This window comes from Ursus maritimus, unplaced genomic scaffold, assembly GCF_017311325.1.
Source record: "Ursus maritimus isolate PB19 unplaced genomic scaffold, ASM1731132v1 scaffold_2, whole genome shotgun sequence".
Lineage (NCBI taxonomy): Eukaryota > Metazoa > Chordata > Mammalia > Carnivora > Ursidae > Ursus > Ursus maritimus.
Genome location: NW_024424452.1, coordinates 77,762,538 through 77,779,219, shown reverse-complemented (window position 1 = coordinate 77,779,219; position 16,682 = coordinate 77,762,538). Strand labels below are relative to the sequence as shown.

Sequence of the window (16,682 nt, the reverse complement as noted above, 5' to 3'; positions counted from 1 at the left end):
TATTTGACAGAGAGAGGCAGCGAGAGAGGGAACACAAGCAGGGGGAGTGGGAGAGGAAGAAGCAGGCTCCCAGCGGAGCAGGGAGCTTGATACGGGGCTCGATCCCAGGATCCTGGTATCATACCCTGGGCCGAAGGTAGATGTTTAACGACTGAGCCACCCAGGCGCCCCTGTTAAAACTTTTTAAACACACTGTTTACCAATACTTGATTTATGCAGAATTTCAAAATGGACATTACAAATTGGCTAGTTCACAGTGAAGTTTTGTTTGGCCCACACAGTGGTGGTCTGCACAATATTCTAAATTGTTTAGGTAAAACTTAAAACTGGATAATTTTACATGAAAATCTCAAATTTTAGTTTTCTCTGGGAAACAGCAGTGTATCTGGAGTTCCAGCCTTGCATCGTCACATAACAGCAATCAGCTAAAGTTGAATAGTGACCATAACCTTAAATACTCTCCAGTTCAGCACAGTCTGTCTCTGTGTTGTCATTCCCAACACTGAGTGTCTACTGGTGGTTGCCATTTATTGTCTGGCCTGCTTAATTTCTTTATGTTACCTCCCCTGTCTCTGTAGTTATTTTAGTTTATAATCCATTCCTTAAAATGATGTTCAGGTGAATACGTTATTACCTAAAAAGTTGTGTGAAGCCTAACTTTTTATTTCACTGAAGGGCTGACACTAACTCTTTTATTAGTTTAGTTTTGGGCAAAATATTAAATAATATCTTTTTAATTTGTTGTGTAGATGCTCCTCCTCCTACTTGGGAGCAGCTAGAAAACGGGCTGGTTGCTGTGCGGACCGTGGTACATGGGCTAGTAGACTATATCCAGAACCATAGCAAAAAGGGAGCAGATCAACAGCAGGTAAGGGGGAAGTTGGGAGTGTAGAAGTAAGCCACTGCGGAGGCTATGACTGCTACAAACACAACCAACAAGGTGACGTGAATATTTTGAGACTCTGACTGTAGAAACTCTAAATTAGTTTAACATGGCTTACAGCCAGTTTAATGGATTCGTGTAGTAATTTTATCTGGCAACAGTGGAACTAAATAATCCTGTCGATCTGTTGTTGTACTGGAGTCATTTTTCACATTGGATATATAGCAGCATTTGATTCTGTGCTAAACGTTCTATGTTAAATAAAATGATTCTCTTTGGTTACTGTTACATTTAGTTTGACAATATATATCACTTTTCAATGCTGTATCTGTCCAGTACTGTTCACATATTTGTAAATGCTTTTTCTGTAGTAGTAGTTTAACATTTTTCATTCATATAATGTCTGTTGTGCAAGCGGGCCAAATTTTCTTCAGATACTTTTAAATGAAGTATATGGCAGGAAAATGTAATAGTTTGTGTTATGGCTATTTTTCATTTTATTCCCAATAATTTTATTTTGCCCTCAGGATTTATGTTAGATTCACTAGATCTTTCATTTTGCAATAGTAAGCTTGTGAAATTAAAACCTTACTCATTTATCTGGTTCAGGTAAATATTAATAGATTATTCAATTTTTTTTTTCTTTGAGAGGCAAAAAACATTAAAAGTATCCTGCTGAGTAGGGGACACCTGGCTGACTTGGTAGAGCATGCAACTCTGGATCTCAGAGTTGTGAGTTTGAGCTCCCATGTTGGGTGTAGAGAGTACTTAAAAATAAAATCTTTATTTAAAAAAGTATCCTGAGTAGAATAATATGGATACAGTTTTCCTAAATAAACTAAGCATAGACCAAACTTTATCATAAGAAATAAAAGATTAAAAACTTATTTTTAACTCCATGTTCTATTAGACATCATGAAGAATGTAACAATAATAAGATTAATCTTCTAAGTTCTGGTGATAGGTGATAAAATGCATCAGATTTCATTTAGTTTAGTGGTATTTTAAGTCCTCGATATGTTTTCTGCATATCGAGAATTGGTTACAGCATATTTTTCGTTATAGAGCCTCTTGTAGATTCATGTTGTGTCATAGGAAAACCTAACTGTAAATACAGTTATACTAAACATTGTCCAAAACAAATATTAGAACACATATTAAACATTGGAAAGCCCTAAACTCCAGTGGCTTATTTGTCCATTATAAACCTGGAAAGAAAATAATAAAGCCGTCATCAGATTTAATCTAGGATTTATATGATGCTACATGTTTGAGAGTTAATGCCAACAGATCAAAAAATCAGGTTGCCATTCTTTATAAATAATTTATTTTTGGACTCTGAGACTTCAGACAGAATGGCTTTCTAACACTTCTGCTCTGGGCAGTCTAGATAATTGTGTGAGTTAGTTTGAATCAGTGTCTAATGTTTCAACTTTGGTCTCAGCCTCCACAGCATAGCAAATACAAAACATACATGTGTCGAGATATGAAGCAGAGAGGAGGATGCCCTCGTGGGGCCAGCTGTACGTTTGCACACTCACAGGAGGAACTGGAGAAGTAAGTGAAAGTTACTAAACTCAACCTTCTAATAACTTGTTATGAAATAAGGTAGTTACTAAGTAGAATACTTTGCCACTGTTAGGAAACAGAAAAGGAGTAGTTGCCTTCTCTTTAATGAATGGGAAATGTTTAGAAAGTAATACAGATTAAAAAAAAAAAAACTGAAGCAGTTTCTTCAGCTTTCATTATATCGTGCCCACAAATAGGAAACTAAATATAGAAGTGAATCATTTGCACTACCAAAAAAAATTAAAACTCTAAAAATTCTCATCAATTTTAACTAATTGAATAATGTATTTCCAATTGAAAAATTTGCCCTTTGCTCTATTCACGAAATTATTTTATTGCCCGGCGTAACTTCACAGATTCTTTTAAATTCTTTTAAATTTTGAGGATCAGATAATTCCAATGATGTTAAATTTTCCAGCACATAGTAGAAAGAAAAGAAAACTACTTAATTTTTTTTATAAAGTCAGTGTAACATTGCCACTAAACTTGACAAAGATAGCACAATTAAAGAAAATACAAATCCATCTCACATATTAATATTTTAAAAATCCCAAATATTAAAATTCAGTAATACATTAAAGTAGACACCATGAGGTGCAAAGGTAACACAAAATAATTACTTCACGGTTAGAGAAGAAATACCATGTGATTACATGCGAAGATGCCAAACGGCATTTGAGTAAAATCAAATGTCCATAATAGACCAAAATTCTTTAATAGAAGAAAGCTGTCATGGGGCGCCTGGGTGGCTCAGATGGTTAAGTGTCTGCCTTCGGCTCAGGTCATGATCCCAGGGCCCTGGCATCGGCCCGCATCAGGCTCCCAGCTTAGTGGGGGGAGCCTGCTTTTCCCTCTACCTCTACTGTTTGCCCTGCTTATGCTCTCTCATTCTGTCAAATACATAAATAAAATAAAAAAAAAAAAAAAGAAAGCTATCATAGACAGTTTCTCAACATAATTGTATGTCAAAAGCTAGTATGATAGCATGATGCTCGATTAGTAAAATATTAGATTCAGTCTCATTGAAGTTGACAGGCAAAATTTAGTAGTGGTGAGACTATTATTGAACATTCTGGGAGCGGTAGCCACTGTACATAACCAAAGAATAAAATTGTCATAAAACCATTACATGTAAAAACTCAAGAAGTACTGAAACAAAAGAAATGAAAATTTTAGCAAATGAATGAATTTAGAGCAATGAATTACTCTCATATAAACTAAAAAGGGAAATATAACCAGTTAAAAAGCAAAGGAAATTAAAGATCTCTTTGGCATTACCACCAACAACAAAAAAGATAAATACCAAATAATAAACTAATAAGAATTATTGAGGATTGAATTAGTAAGCTACCCTCGCACGTAAGATAAGAATTGAATAAATGAAGAAGCCGTACAGTGTTCTTGGAAAAGACTCACCATTATATAGGTTTTATCTTTTCTTTAACAGTAAATTCAGTGAAATCTTAAGTAGAATCTTAACATGATAATTGTTAAGACCTAACAAAATCATTCACTGGGAAAGTAAATATGTATAAATGGCCAGAAAATTTCCGAAAAGGTAAGTTTTCCACGAACTAGACTAACAACTATTAAGGTGTATTGCGAGCTGCAGTGCACACACAGACTGTGGTATTAGCATAAGAACAGATAATTCAGGGTGCCAGAGCCTGCCTTCAGCTCAGGTCATGATCCCAGCGTTCTGGGATGGAGCCCCGCATGGGGCTCCCTGCTCAGCGGGAAGCCTGCCTCTCCGTCTCCCACTCCCCTGCTTGTGTTCCCTCTCTCGCTGCCTCTCTCTCTGTCAAATAAATAAAATCTTAAAAAAAACCAAAAAAAAAACCAAACAGATCAATGAAGTACAACGGAAAATCTAGAAAGAATGCCGGACACAGTAGGAACTGAGTGTTTGTGCTGAAGGTGGCATTTCACATCAGTAACGAAGGTGACATTGAAACAACTGCTATCCATTTGAAAAATAATTAGAACTCAATTCTTACCTTTATATCAGAACGAATTATAAATGTATTAGAGGTTTAAATCTTTAAGAAGGAAACTGTACTTAGAGATCTTTCCTGTTGTTACTTAATCTTATAATAGGAAAGAACTTTTGAAAGACAACCCAGCATCCGTAAAGGAGATTGATAAATATGATTACATAAAAAATCTTAAGCTATGGCCCAAACACCACAATTAAAAAAAAAAAAAAAGATTGGTGGGGAAATGACATCCAGAGGACTGACATCCCTAATATAAAATGAGTCACTACAAATCTGTAAGGAGAAGAACCAGTAAATATATGGATCATGAACATATAGGCAATTCACAGAAGAATACTAAAAAAAAACCATGTAAAACAATGTCAGCTTCATTGATTGTTAAGTACAAATTAAAACAAAATGATATTTTGGGGGGCACCTGTGTGGCTCAGTCGATGAAGCGTAGGATGCTTGGTTTCTGCTCGTGATTTCAGGGTCCTCAGGTGGAGGGGGGCGGGGTGTCAGGCTCCCCGCTCTGCCAGAGTCTGTTTATCCCTTCACCCCACCCCCGTGCATGCGTGTGCATGTGTGTTGTGCACTCCCTCCCTAAATAAAATCTTTTTGAAAAATGATACTTTAAACTAGCAAATTAAGAGAGACTGTGATACTACCCAGTGTTTGATGAGATAATGGAAAAAGACATTTCTCGTATTATCATTAGGAGTTATAATAGTTTTAGAGCATTATAACCGTTTCCAGTGTTCATACATTAGACTTATAGTTCTGCTTCTGGTTAGTCACTTAGTCACACAAAGGTGCAAGTACGTGTACATAAGCATCTGTTACTACATTGTTTTAATAGCAAAAAACTAGATACAACCTAAAATGTACTGACATAAAGGAATATCCAAGTTACAAAGTAGAAGGAAAGTTATTAAGCAGTCATATACAACCCTATTTCTGTTAATAATAGTTTTACATACATATTAATATTAAGGCAGGGTATGGAGGGAAGAATCCGTATGATTATGTACCAAACTGTTAACAGTGATTATACCTGAGGAGTAGTGTCTCCTCTCTGCCCCTCTGCAATTTGTCAAATATGGGAAACATTCGGAAAAATAGCATTATTCTTATGGGGGTTTGTCTTTGAGATTTTTTTATTATTATTATTTTTTAAATAATTCTTTTTTTTTTTTTAAGATTTTATTTATTTGACAGCGATAGAGACAGCCAGCGAGAGAGGGAACACAGGCAGGGGGAGTGGGAGAGGAAGAAGCAGGCTCATAGCGGAGGAGCCTGATGTGGTGCTCGATCCCATAACACTGGGATCACGCCCTGAGCCGAAGGCAGACAGACGCCTAACCGCTGTGCCACCCAGGCGCCCCTGAGATTATTTTTTAAAGTGTCCTAGCTGGTGTAAATAGATTCGCTTTCACTGTTGAGGAACAAGGGTCCTAGAGTCGGGTGGCTTAATATTTTTCTTTTGGTTAAATTTAGAATCTACATGCCTTTTAGACTCAATGTCTGTTTAAATTTAGGCATTATTCTATATTGTTTATATTAATCCATTTTTAAAATAATTCCAGTTTTGTGTAGGCACACATAGCATCAGCATCTCTGAATCATATCTGATACAAATTACTACTCTTAATTTAAAAATTTTAACAGAATAAATGGTAAATTTTCTCTGCACACTGGCTTTTTGTTTTATTGTTAATTTATAATATAGGCTGACTGTATGCCAAGGCATTCGAGGGAAAGCTAATGTAAGATATTTTGGAAACAATCTTCTAAAGATTTTTCTACCCCCTCCAATGTTTCAGAAACAGAAATTACAATAAAAGTAAGTTAAAATGCAAATATTAATTAGCATGATTTGCAATGTTGCAAATACTCATTATAAGGAATTTTATACTTAGTTTGTTGCCTGAGATTTTATCTCAGATTTTATCTACACACACAAGTTTTCAAGTTGGTAGCTATAGCCAGTGTTTCAAGAGAATTTCTAGAAAGTAATGTTCTTAGTATCTTTTCCTTTGTATCTGTTTCTCAAATACATTTTAGTTCTTGGTTTTCCTTTTATAATTTTGGCTTTTGGTGTGTGACTTTGCTTTCTATATAGGTTTCGTAAAATGAACAAACGCCTAGTTCCCAGAAGACCCCTGAGTGCCTCTTTGGGTCAGCTTAATGAGGTGGGCCTGCCTTCAGCATCTGTCCTTCCAGATGAAGGTGCAGTGGATCTGCCTAGCAGAAAAACCCCTGCTCTGCCAAATGGAATTGTGTCAGCAGGGAATACAGTAACACAGCTGATTCCACGAGGGACAGACGCCACCTACGATTCTAGTCTGAAACCGGGAAAGATAGATCATCTGAGCAGTAGTGCCCCTGGATCTCCTCCTGACCTGTACGTCATTTTTCCTAACTTTTATTTAAAGTTTCTCCTTTACAAACAAAGTAGAGGGAAGAAAGAATAATCAATGCTTTTTTTAAAAAAAAGAAAAACAAATACTTCATTTTTGGCTTTATTTTATTTTTTATTTCCTGTGCTAGTGATTTTTAAGAAGCAGCGTAAGTGAAATAAGATCAAAGCTTATGAAATTTGTAGAAGAAAGGACTATTGGGGGGAAAAGTTTCCCAAATTAAGGCTTTAAAAAAAAAAAAAAAAAAACATTTAGCAGTTGGTGTATATTAGAAGTATTTTCGAGACCTTAAACTTGACTTGTAGAATCTTACTCCTTTAGGCTAGAATCTGTCCCTAAGAGTATTTCTGCCTTACCTGTGAATCCACATCCTGTACCTCCAAGGGGGCCGACAGACTTGCCTCCTATGCCAGTCACCAAACCACTGCAGATGGTACCACGAGGCTCTCAGTTATATCCAGCACAACAGACAGATGTTTACTATCAGGATCCTCGAGGAGCTGCTCCACCATTTGAACCAGCACCTTATCAGCAGGGTAATGATCTTTTATTTATGTTGCTGTCTTTTCTTAGGAGTTAAGAGAACAGTTCCAAGAAAGAGTGATCATATTTGCAGCAGCCTCAAGGAAAATAAATGCATTTATGTAATACTTCGGAAAAAGAGATTTCATGATCAACTAAATAGTATAGCATAAGTAAATTAACAGAGGTATATAAAGCAAACTGCCCATCACTGAGCTAGTTGTGTATTAAATATGCGCATATATATTTATGGAAATAACAAGTCACCCAAGTAGACAGTAGAAATTTGCTTAACTAAGGCAATATATATATTCCTTACCAAAATTTTCTTTGAGCATGAAAAAGAATTTAATGTTACAGTGGGTATAAATTACACACAGTATGCTTTTCTTGCTTTCATTTATCACCTTATATTTTTGGGGGACCCTGTAATATATATGAAAAAATGCAGCATACATACTGTAGAGAGTTAATAGTGTAGAATCAATATTAGTAAAGAAATGGGGCGCCTGGGTGGCACAGCGGTTAAGCGTCTGCCTTCGGCTCAGGGCGTGATCCTGGTGTGATGGGATCGAGCCCCACATCAGGCTCCTCCGCTATGAGCCTGCTTCTTCCTCTCCCACTCCCCCTGCTTGTGTTCCCTCTCTCGCTGGCTGTCTCTATCCTGTCGAATAAATAAATAAAATCTTTAAAAAAAAAAAACAAAAAAAATATTAGTAAAGAAATAGTATGAGTTTACATACGTTGTATATGTGTGTGCATATATGTCTGTTAAAAAGTAAGCATTCAGTTGTGGTTAGTATTAATGTGGTAGAGATTAACTGCAAGACTCAAGGGAGATCACGGAGAACTTGAGGAATCAAAAAGATGTTATGAAAGAATGCCCTAAATAGAAATATGGGAATAAAAAGATAGATTTATGAATGGATTGCAAAGATTACAGTCTAGTGTAGAGGAGTGAGGGGACTATTGTTGGATTAGTGTGGTGGGAAAGAAGAAGAAGGGATTTGAGAAAATAGTCAAATTTGAAAAAATTAGCCAGCTTTAATGATGATATTAGGTATGGAAAGTGAAGAAGTGGGGATGACTGAGGCTTCACATATACAATTCCTGTGAAAAATAGGAACACTGATTTTTTAAAGTGTTGGATCTCTGTCAGAGACCCTCTGGTGCTATTATTTTTTTAAACTGGAGTAGATTAAAGGTGTTCTCCATTTCCTTTTCCCGAAGCTGTCTTAATTTTGAATCAGAAATGTCTTCTCTGCTATCAAAGGAAGAGCTTTTAAATTGGTATGGCATTATTAATACATGTAAAAATACGATGGTTTTTTGGATCTTCCTTTGGGCCATCCACCACAGGAAAAATTGAGCTACTTTTGTTAAAGTGACCTTAAATACACTGTATCAGTCAAGGTCCAGTGGCAGAGATCAGAAATCGTCTTGCTGTATTAAGCAGAAAGAGGTTTAATGCAGGGAGTTTAGGTGCCTACAGAATCAGTGGAAGTACTGCAAAGGCAGGCTTAAGCTAGGCCTCCAGGAGTGAGTCCCAGAAGTAGCTGCTGTTACTAGTGAGGAAGGGGGGGGCGGGCCCTGGGTGGCTCAGTCAGTTAAGCATCTGCCTTCGGCTCAGGTCATGATTCCCAGGGTCTTAGAATTAAGTCCCACATCGGGCTCCCTGCTCAGGCGGGAGCCTGCTTCTCTCTCTCTCTCTCTCTCTCTGCCTCTCCCCCAGCTTGTGCACTCACTGGCTCTCGCTCTCTCTCTCTCAAATAAATAAAATCTTAAAAAAAAAAAAAAAGGAAGCAGTAGAAATAGAAAGCGTGGGCCTGTCTATGCTCCGGGATCACATCACTTGAGGCCAAAGTCTGAAAATTGGGAAGCTACTTCTGCAACTGGTGTCTCCAGAACTCCAGAGCTGTGCAGCAGCTCCTAGCACTGCAGCAGCAGACCCGTGTGTGCCGCATTCCTTTCTTGTTAACTCCATTTCCCATTCAGAATTCGCGCAAGGGATCTGTAGAAACTGAATTTCAGGGAAATGTAGTCTTCTGCTTTCCATGTTTGCATTGCATTAAGGCACACCAGAAAGATGGTCAGACAACTGAGAGAGCCAATCTACTGTCATGGATTGTCAATAGATTCGTTTTATCAATGACTTTTAAGGATTAAGGTTAATTTTTGCCTATTTTTCATAAAGCTAACCTGACTACATAAGCAGAGGGGAAAACATGTAAAGAAATGAGTGGATTATTAATTGTTTAGTGTTGAAGTATATTAAAAGGAAAATATAGAAAAATAGATTGGCTTATTGTTGCTTTTGGTTCCTTTTTTGTATTGTACAGGTATGTACTATACTACACCACCACAGTGTGTATCTCGTTTTGTCAGACCTCCACCATCTGCTCCTGAACCTGGTCCTCCCTACTTGGATCATTATCCACCATATCTCCAAGATCGTGTAGTAAACTCTCAGTATGGCACACAGCCACAACAGTACCCACCTATGTACCCACCACACTATGATGGCCGCCGAGTATACCCTGCTCAGTCTTACGCAAGAGAGGAGATTTTCCGAGAAAGCCCTATACCCATTGAGATTCCACCTGCAGCAGTACCATCCTATGTACCAGACTCCAGAGAAAGATACCAGCAGATGGAGGGTTACTATCCCGTGGCTCCTCATCCAGCTCAGATCAGACCTTCGTACATGAGAGTATGCTGGGTTTTTTTTCTTATTATACCGTTTAATTTGATTATTGGTTGCAGTGATTTACCTTTTTGCCATGGTAGTAACCCTTTGATCAATTCTTTTTTATGAGAAAGCTTCCCCCCTCCTTTTTTCTCATCTTTTCATGATTTGGTTAGGGTTGATTTTTTGTTTTGGGGTTTTTTAACTATTAAAGGGAAAAAAAATCCCACCCCACTCCCACTAACCCTTCTTAGTTTCTGAACTTGAGATAGTTTTACTAACATTTCTAGATCTACATTTGACCCTTGAGCAATGCAGGCATTAAGGGGCACAATGCCCCCCATACAATTGAAAACCCACGTATAACTTTTGACTCCCCAAAAACTTAACTACTAATAGCCTACTGTTGACCAGAGGCCAACATAAACAGTCAACACATATTTTGTATGTTACATGCATTATATACTGTATTCTTACAATATGTAAGCTGGAGAAAAGGTTATTAAAATTGTTAGAGAAAATATATTTCCAGAACTGTTTTTGTTGAAAAAGATCCATGTCTAAGTGCCCTGTACAGTTCAGCTCGTATTGTTCAGGGGTCAACTGTATTTGGAAATTATGGTCTCTGGCCAAGGAAAAGAAATTTAAATTTAGCTCTTTGGGAAAACCTCAGCGTTTTGGGGGGGTTTGTTTTATTTTGCTTTGTTTTATTAAGTCTTAGTATGTTCAGATACTGAAATGAGTACACAGGCAGCTACCTATTTAAAATATGTGCTAAATGAGTTAATGTGTTTTGAAATTCTTTTTCAGTTTTTACTAATCTTTGCATTTCCAGGACCCTCCTTATAGCCGGCTTCCTCCTCCTGCTCAGCCCCATCCTAGTCTAGATGAGCTCCATCGCAGACGAAAGGAAATAATGGCCCAGCTAGAGGAAAGGAAGGTTATCTCTCCACCTCCTTTTGCACCTTCCCCAACATTGCCTCCTACCTTTCATCAAGAGGAAGTAAGTAAGCACATCATTTTTAGTTCCATTTATCAATTTTTCCTTCAGTTGTTTGTTGTGTGTCTTAAGTAATCTTGGCTATTTCTAATTTTACGAAGATATTTTCCTATGTTTTCTTCTTAGGTTTATTTTATTTTACATTTAGATCTACAATCCATCTAGAATTGATTCTTGTTACTGTGTTAGGAGTAAAGATCCATTTTTTTCCCCAAAGGATATCTCCTTGACCTAGCACCATTTAATGAAAAGACCATCTTTTCCCTAGTGCCCTGAAGTCACTGTAATCATAATCAGGTGACTGTAAATGTTTCTGGACTCTGTTCTGTTTCATTGATCTGTTTCTCTGTCTTTGCACCAACACCGCATTGTCTTAGTATAGTTTTATAATATATCTTAGTATGTGGTGATGTATGTTTTCCAGTTTTGTTTTTCAGTGTTAACCTTTCCTGTTCTTAGTCCTTGCCATTTCCAAACATTTTTAAATTAGCATGTTGATGTTCACAAAAATATCTGCTGCAATTTTTATTGAGGTTATATTGAATTTCTGGACCTGTGCTGTCCAGTATGGTAATCACTAGCCACATATTGCTAATGAGTGCTTAAAATAATGTGGCTAGTCCAAATTCATTTATACTGTAAGCATAAAACATACACTGGATCTGAAGATTTAGTACACCCCAGCAGTAAAATATTTCATTAATATGTTTTTCCTTTTTTTCATTAATATATTTCTTAATTTCATATTAAAATGATAATACTTTAGGAGTGCCCTGGGTCGCTCAGTTGGTTAAGCATCGATTCTTGATTTCTCAGCTCAGGTCTTGATCTGAGGGTCATAAGTTCAAGTCCCTTGTTGGGATCCACGGTGGGCATGGAGCCTACTTTAAAAAAAAAAAAAAGACAATACTTTGGATGTGTTAGATTAAATAGAATGTATTATTAAAGTTAATTTTACCTGTTTCTTTTTTTCATGTGGCTGCTAGAAATTTTAAAAATTATATATGTAGGTCTCATTATATTTCTATTGGGCATCGTTTTAGATCCATTTAGGGAGAAGTGACATCTTTACAATATTGAGTCTCCAAGAACATTGTATTCCCTTCATTTACTTGAATCTTACTTAATTTCTCTCAGTTTTTAGTGTCTTGCATATCTTTAAACATTTCTAGATAACTGATGTTTTTTTGAAACTAATGGAATCCTTTTTAAAATTTCATTTTGTTATTAATACAGAGAAATTAAGTAGATTTTTATGTATTGACCCTTGTATTCAGCAGTGTTGCTGAATTTCCTTTTTGGTTCTAGTATTTGTTAGTGGATTCTTTTGAATTACCTATACACACAATCAGATCCTCTGTGAATAATGAACATTTGACTTTCTCTTTTTCAATTCTATGTCTTTTCCTTTTTCTTACCTTGTGCTAGCTAAGATCCTCCAGTTTAATACTGAATAAAAGGGATGACAGCAGGTATTGTTGACTTATTTCTAGTCTTTGAGCAAGTAGAACTTTTGATAATTTACCATTATGATGTTTGCTGTAGGTTTTGTGGTAGATGATCTTTATCAACTTAATAATTCCCTTCTATTATTAGTTTAGACTTTTTGTAAGTGAGACTTGTCAAGGATTTATTTAACTCAGTAATGAGGAAAATAGTAGGATGGTAAAGTTGATTCAAAGAAGAGAGACAGGCTAATATGGCAGTGTGAAAGGCAGAGGAAAAACCACTAATACGAAGTTGCTAGAATAAATTAGTTAATGTACTGCAGGGTTTAAACCATAATCTTGGGGACTATCTTTGTGTTTCTACGGGACAGTGCTGATTGTTATCATGAATGAATGTTGTCTTGTGTGTACGTGGTGTATAGTGGTGTTCAGTTTCCCACTTATGATATTGGTAATAACTTTTTTCTTGGTCAGTCTTGCTAGGAATTTATGAATTTTGTTTTTTCAAAAAGCCAGCTTTTGCTTTGCTCATCTTATTTATTTATTTTGGTGTGTTGATTGTATGTACTGCCTCAACCATAGTGTGTATAAGTTTTTTAAAAAATCCATTCAGTTTTCTCAGCAAGGTTGCAATTGATATTATGTAGAGAAAATGTCTTACATCCTTAATGGATAGAGTTATGATTCTAAACAACATTGCTGTCTGACAAATTACGAATAATGAACAGTGAAAAGTGAAGTGCATCACATTGCATATAAAAAACAGTAATATTTTGGGTCTTTGAAAGTGGTCTACTAAATAAAAGTTGTTGACCGTTATCTAGCTTTTCTATATAAACTTTATATGAATTTTCCACGGTGTAGGTTTATTAGGAAAGTCAACATCTTCTATTAATGTAATTTTACTTTTAAGTATAAATATTACATTTTTTCAAACATTATATGTTAGAGTCCTCCTAGAACCTTGTGATACTATACTAATTTTTTTTTTTAACTGATGTGACATTGCAAAAAGTAAGCTAATTTTGGAATCAAACATACTTATTTTTGAAGTTCAGCTGTGTCACTCTGTGTGATGTTTTCTAAGTTACTCAGCCTCCCTAAACTCTGAAGCTCAGGTTTCTCCATTTGTAAATCCAGCATAATAAAGCCCACTTCGTAGTGGTTTGGTAAAGACTTAATGAGACATTAGGCATCCGGCCCATGTCAGGCATTCAGTAAATAATAATTGTTTGTATTTGCTATTTTTTTTACTTTTAATAAATATTATAATAACGCCTTGCTATTAAGGAACTTTATCTAGAATTATTTTAGTTACTAACATACAAAGCTGTATATTCAAACTTGAGTTCTGATTATAAACAACCTACATATAATTGTATTAAATTCATACATTATGGGGCACCTGGGTGGCTCAGTTGGTTAAGCATCTGCCTTTGGCTCAGTTCATGATCCTGGAGTTCTAGGATGGAGCCTGCTTCTTCCTCTCCCTCTGTTCCTCCCCACCCCGCTTGTTCTCTCTCTTTCTTGCTCTCTCTCAAATAAAAATAAATTCATACATTATAAAAATACATAAAATAGAGAAATTTCTCCAAAATCTCATTTTCTGTATCGTTGTAAGTTTATTATAAATTTCAACTTTCTAAATATATTTCAACTTCTGTGTGCATGAACTAACCAGTAGGATGATTTAGTAATATATCCTGAGGTTTTGTTTATATTTACTTTTTTTTGTTTATTGTTTTTACTTAACCGATTATCCTGGATGTCTTTCTTTGTCAGTATGTGAATTCATCTCATTCTTTTTAACAGCCACATAATATATTAGGGTGGGGCAGGGTAAGCACTCTTGTTAGTAGGTCATATCTTTAAAAAGCTAGCTGTTCTATATGAAGTTTACATGTGAAGGAGAAATAAAGGAGATAAACATTTTTTAATGAGATAGGATAAAAACGGTTTATAAACAATAGAAATGGGAGTTATGGTTGAAAATGAACAATATTTATGGACAGCAAAACCCTTTGTCATTATAGAAAACCAGTAATGATGACTCAAAAAAGAGGTTTGTTTTTTTTTTAGTTGGGGGAGGCATAGAGCCACTTAGGTATATCAATAGAGCCTACGTTATCAGTATATCAATGTATATATATTGTGATAAAGTGAAAGCAATAATTTTAAAGTTCTAGTTCTGGTACTGCCCTATAATGGTATAGCCTTAGATCAGCTGTGTTCTCACATGGACCAAGGAACATATGAGGTAGTATACATAAAAGCACTTTGAAAACCGTAACTTTACACAAATGTGAATATTGTGATTTTAATGAAAATACTTTAGACCTAGAATAGCTGTTCTGTTATTATATAATTTCAGAACTCATCTTGAGAAGATTCAGTATCTTACCCTTTTCACTTCACAGAATCAACCTAAGGACCAGAATTTATTTAAAATACGAATTAATGCTATTAAAGAGATTTCAGTAAAAAAGTTACTGTATCATGATGCATGATATAGTTACATTTTAAGTAGTTTTTAATGCTCTTGTTTACCTGGAATATTACTGAAAGAAACAATGAGGAATGTCCAGCAAAGTAGGGCCTGATACATAATAGCTTGTGTTGACTTCCATCCGATGAAGAAGAGGATGAGCAAACCTCAGAAATCCTGGCTTGATTCCTTGAAAGATACTGAGATACTTGTTTGCTAACAAAGGGTAAAAGCTAAACATCTTTCTTCATTTGTTTTATATTTTTCATAGTCTACAAAAGTCTTCTGTTGAAACAGATCAGATAACCATCATTATGTTGCTTTAGTATAATGTTCTAAGAAATTCCTGCTTTCTCTGTGTTGTTACTTATAAGACCCATTTTCTCTCTGTCTGTGTGTGTGCGTGTGTGTGTGTGTGTGTGTGTGTGTGTATTTTTCCCCCCATCTGTAGTTTTTGGATGAAGACTTGAAGGTAGCTGGGAAATACAAAGGAAATGATTATAGCCAATATTCTCCCTGGTCATGTGACACCATCGGCTCCTACATTGGAACCAAAGATGCAAAACCCAAAGATGTGGTGGCAGCGGGGAGTGCGGAAATGATGGTATGTGTGATGTAACTAAGCCATAATTAATACAAATGAAGATAAGCCAAATAAGTCAGACCCCGTTAATAGTGTAGACACAAATATTTGAGCTTTCCTTAAGAATTTCAGGCCATATGCTATGATGTGAATCAAATTACATTTAAACTATATGGGTTTTCTGTTTGTTTCTTTCAGGTATAAACACAAATCTTCTAATACATATCTAGATAGACAAAGAAGAGCATTTGTTATATTTCTGAGCAGCCAGCAGTTAACCCAACAAATGTTTAGAACCAAAACTAAATTACTTTGCATAATTAATCAAGATCTTGGATTTCTTGTTCAAGTAAATTATAACTCTTACAACTCTGAAGTTTAAACAATGAAGTTGAATCTAATGAACTGTAGTAGTAGTATTTGAGTCGGAATTGTAGCTACTAAGCTTTAAGTGAACTGGTATATTGAAATGTATTACACTTCATTTTATTTTTATATGTCTAATACTCAAGCTTAATTTATATATTATATGTTTATTATTATATATATTTATATATCTTAATTGCTTCTTTATTTTTTAAAAAAATAAAACTTTATAAAAATTGTTAAATCTTCCTGTATATACCTCCCTAATTTCATTTTTCTTTCTCCCTTCTTCCCTGGAGGTAACCTTTATCCTGAATTGAAAGTTTATCATTTCATGGATACTTTTATACTATTCCCTAAACAATTTTGTTTTCTATGTTTATAGGCCTTAATATATATTATATACTTCAACTTGCATTTTCATTCAACTTTGTTTTTGAGATGTATCCAAGTTTATAGGTCAAGTTCTTTCATTTTAACTGCTTTTATCAAATACCATTGTATGATAACTGGTATTATACAGTAAATATATAAACAAATTATTATTTGTTTATTTTCCTGGCTCCCTACTCAGCAGGGAGTTTGCTCCTCCCTCTCCCTCTGCCCCCTTCCCTGCTCATGCTCTCTTTCTCTCTCTCGAATAAGTAAGTAAAATCTTTTTTAAAAGGGGAGGAGGGTTATGATATTAAAGTAACAAAAATTGGCAAAATAAGGCTCATTTCCTTAAATCACTAAAGAATA

General features: G+C 35.5%; 1 protein-coding gene across 7 annotated transcripts in view; it reads left to right on the top strand.

Annotated features, from left to right (window-relative positions):
- RC3H1 (ring finger and CCCH-type domains 1) overlaps window positions 1-16,682 on the top strand; it is an 83,339-nt gene that overhangs the window by 52,616 nt on the left and 14,041 nt on the right. For all 7 annotated transcript variants that reach the window (XM_040636232.1, XM_040636231.1, XM_040636230.1 and 4 more), the window contains 7 exons: window positions 750-868; window positions 2,328-2,440; window positions 6,554-6,835; window positions 7,173-7,387; window positions 9,713-10,083; window positions 10,895-11,062; window positions 15,444-15,596. In XM_040636232.1, the coding sequence (XP_040492166.1) occupies window positions 750-868; window positions 2,328-2,440; window positions 6,554-6,835; window positions 7,173-7,387; window positions 9,713-10,083; window positions 10,895-11,062; window positions 15,444-15,596 (1,421 nt within the window). The remainder of the gene's footprint in view (window positions 1-749; window positions 869-2,327; window positions 2,441-6,553; window positions 6,836-7,172; window positions 7,388-9,712; window positions 10,084-10,894; window positions 11,063-15,443; window positions 15,597-16,682) is intronic.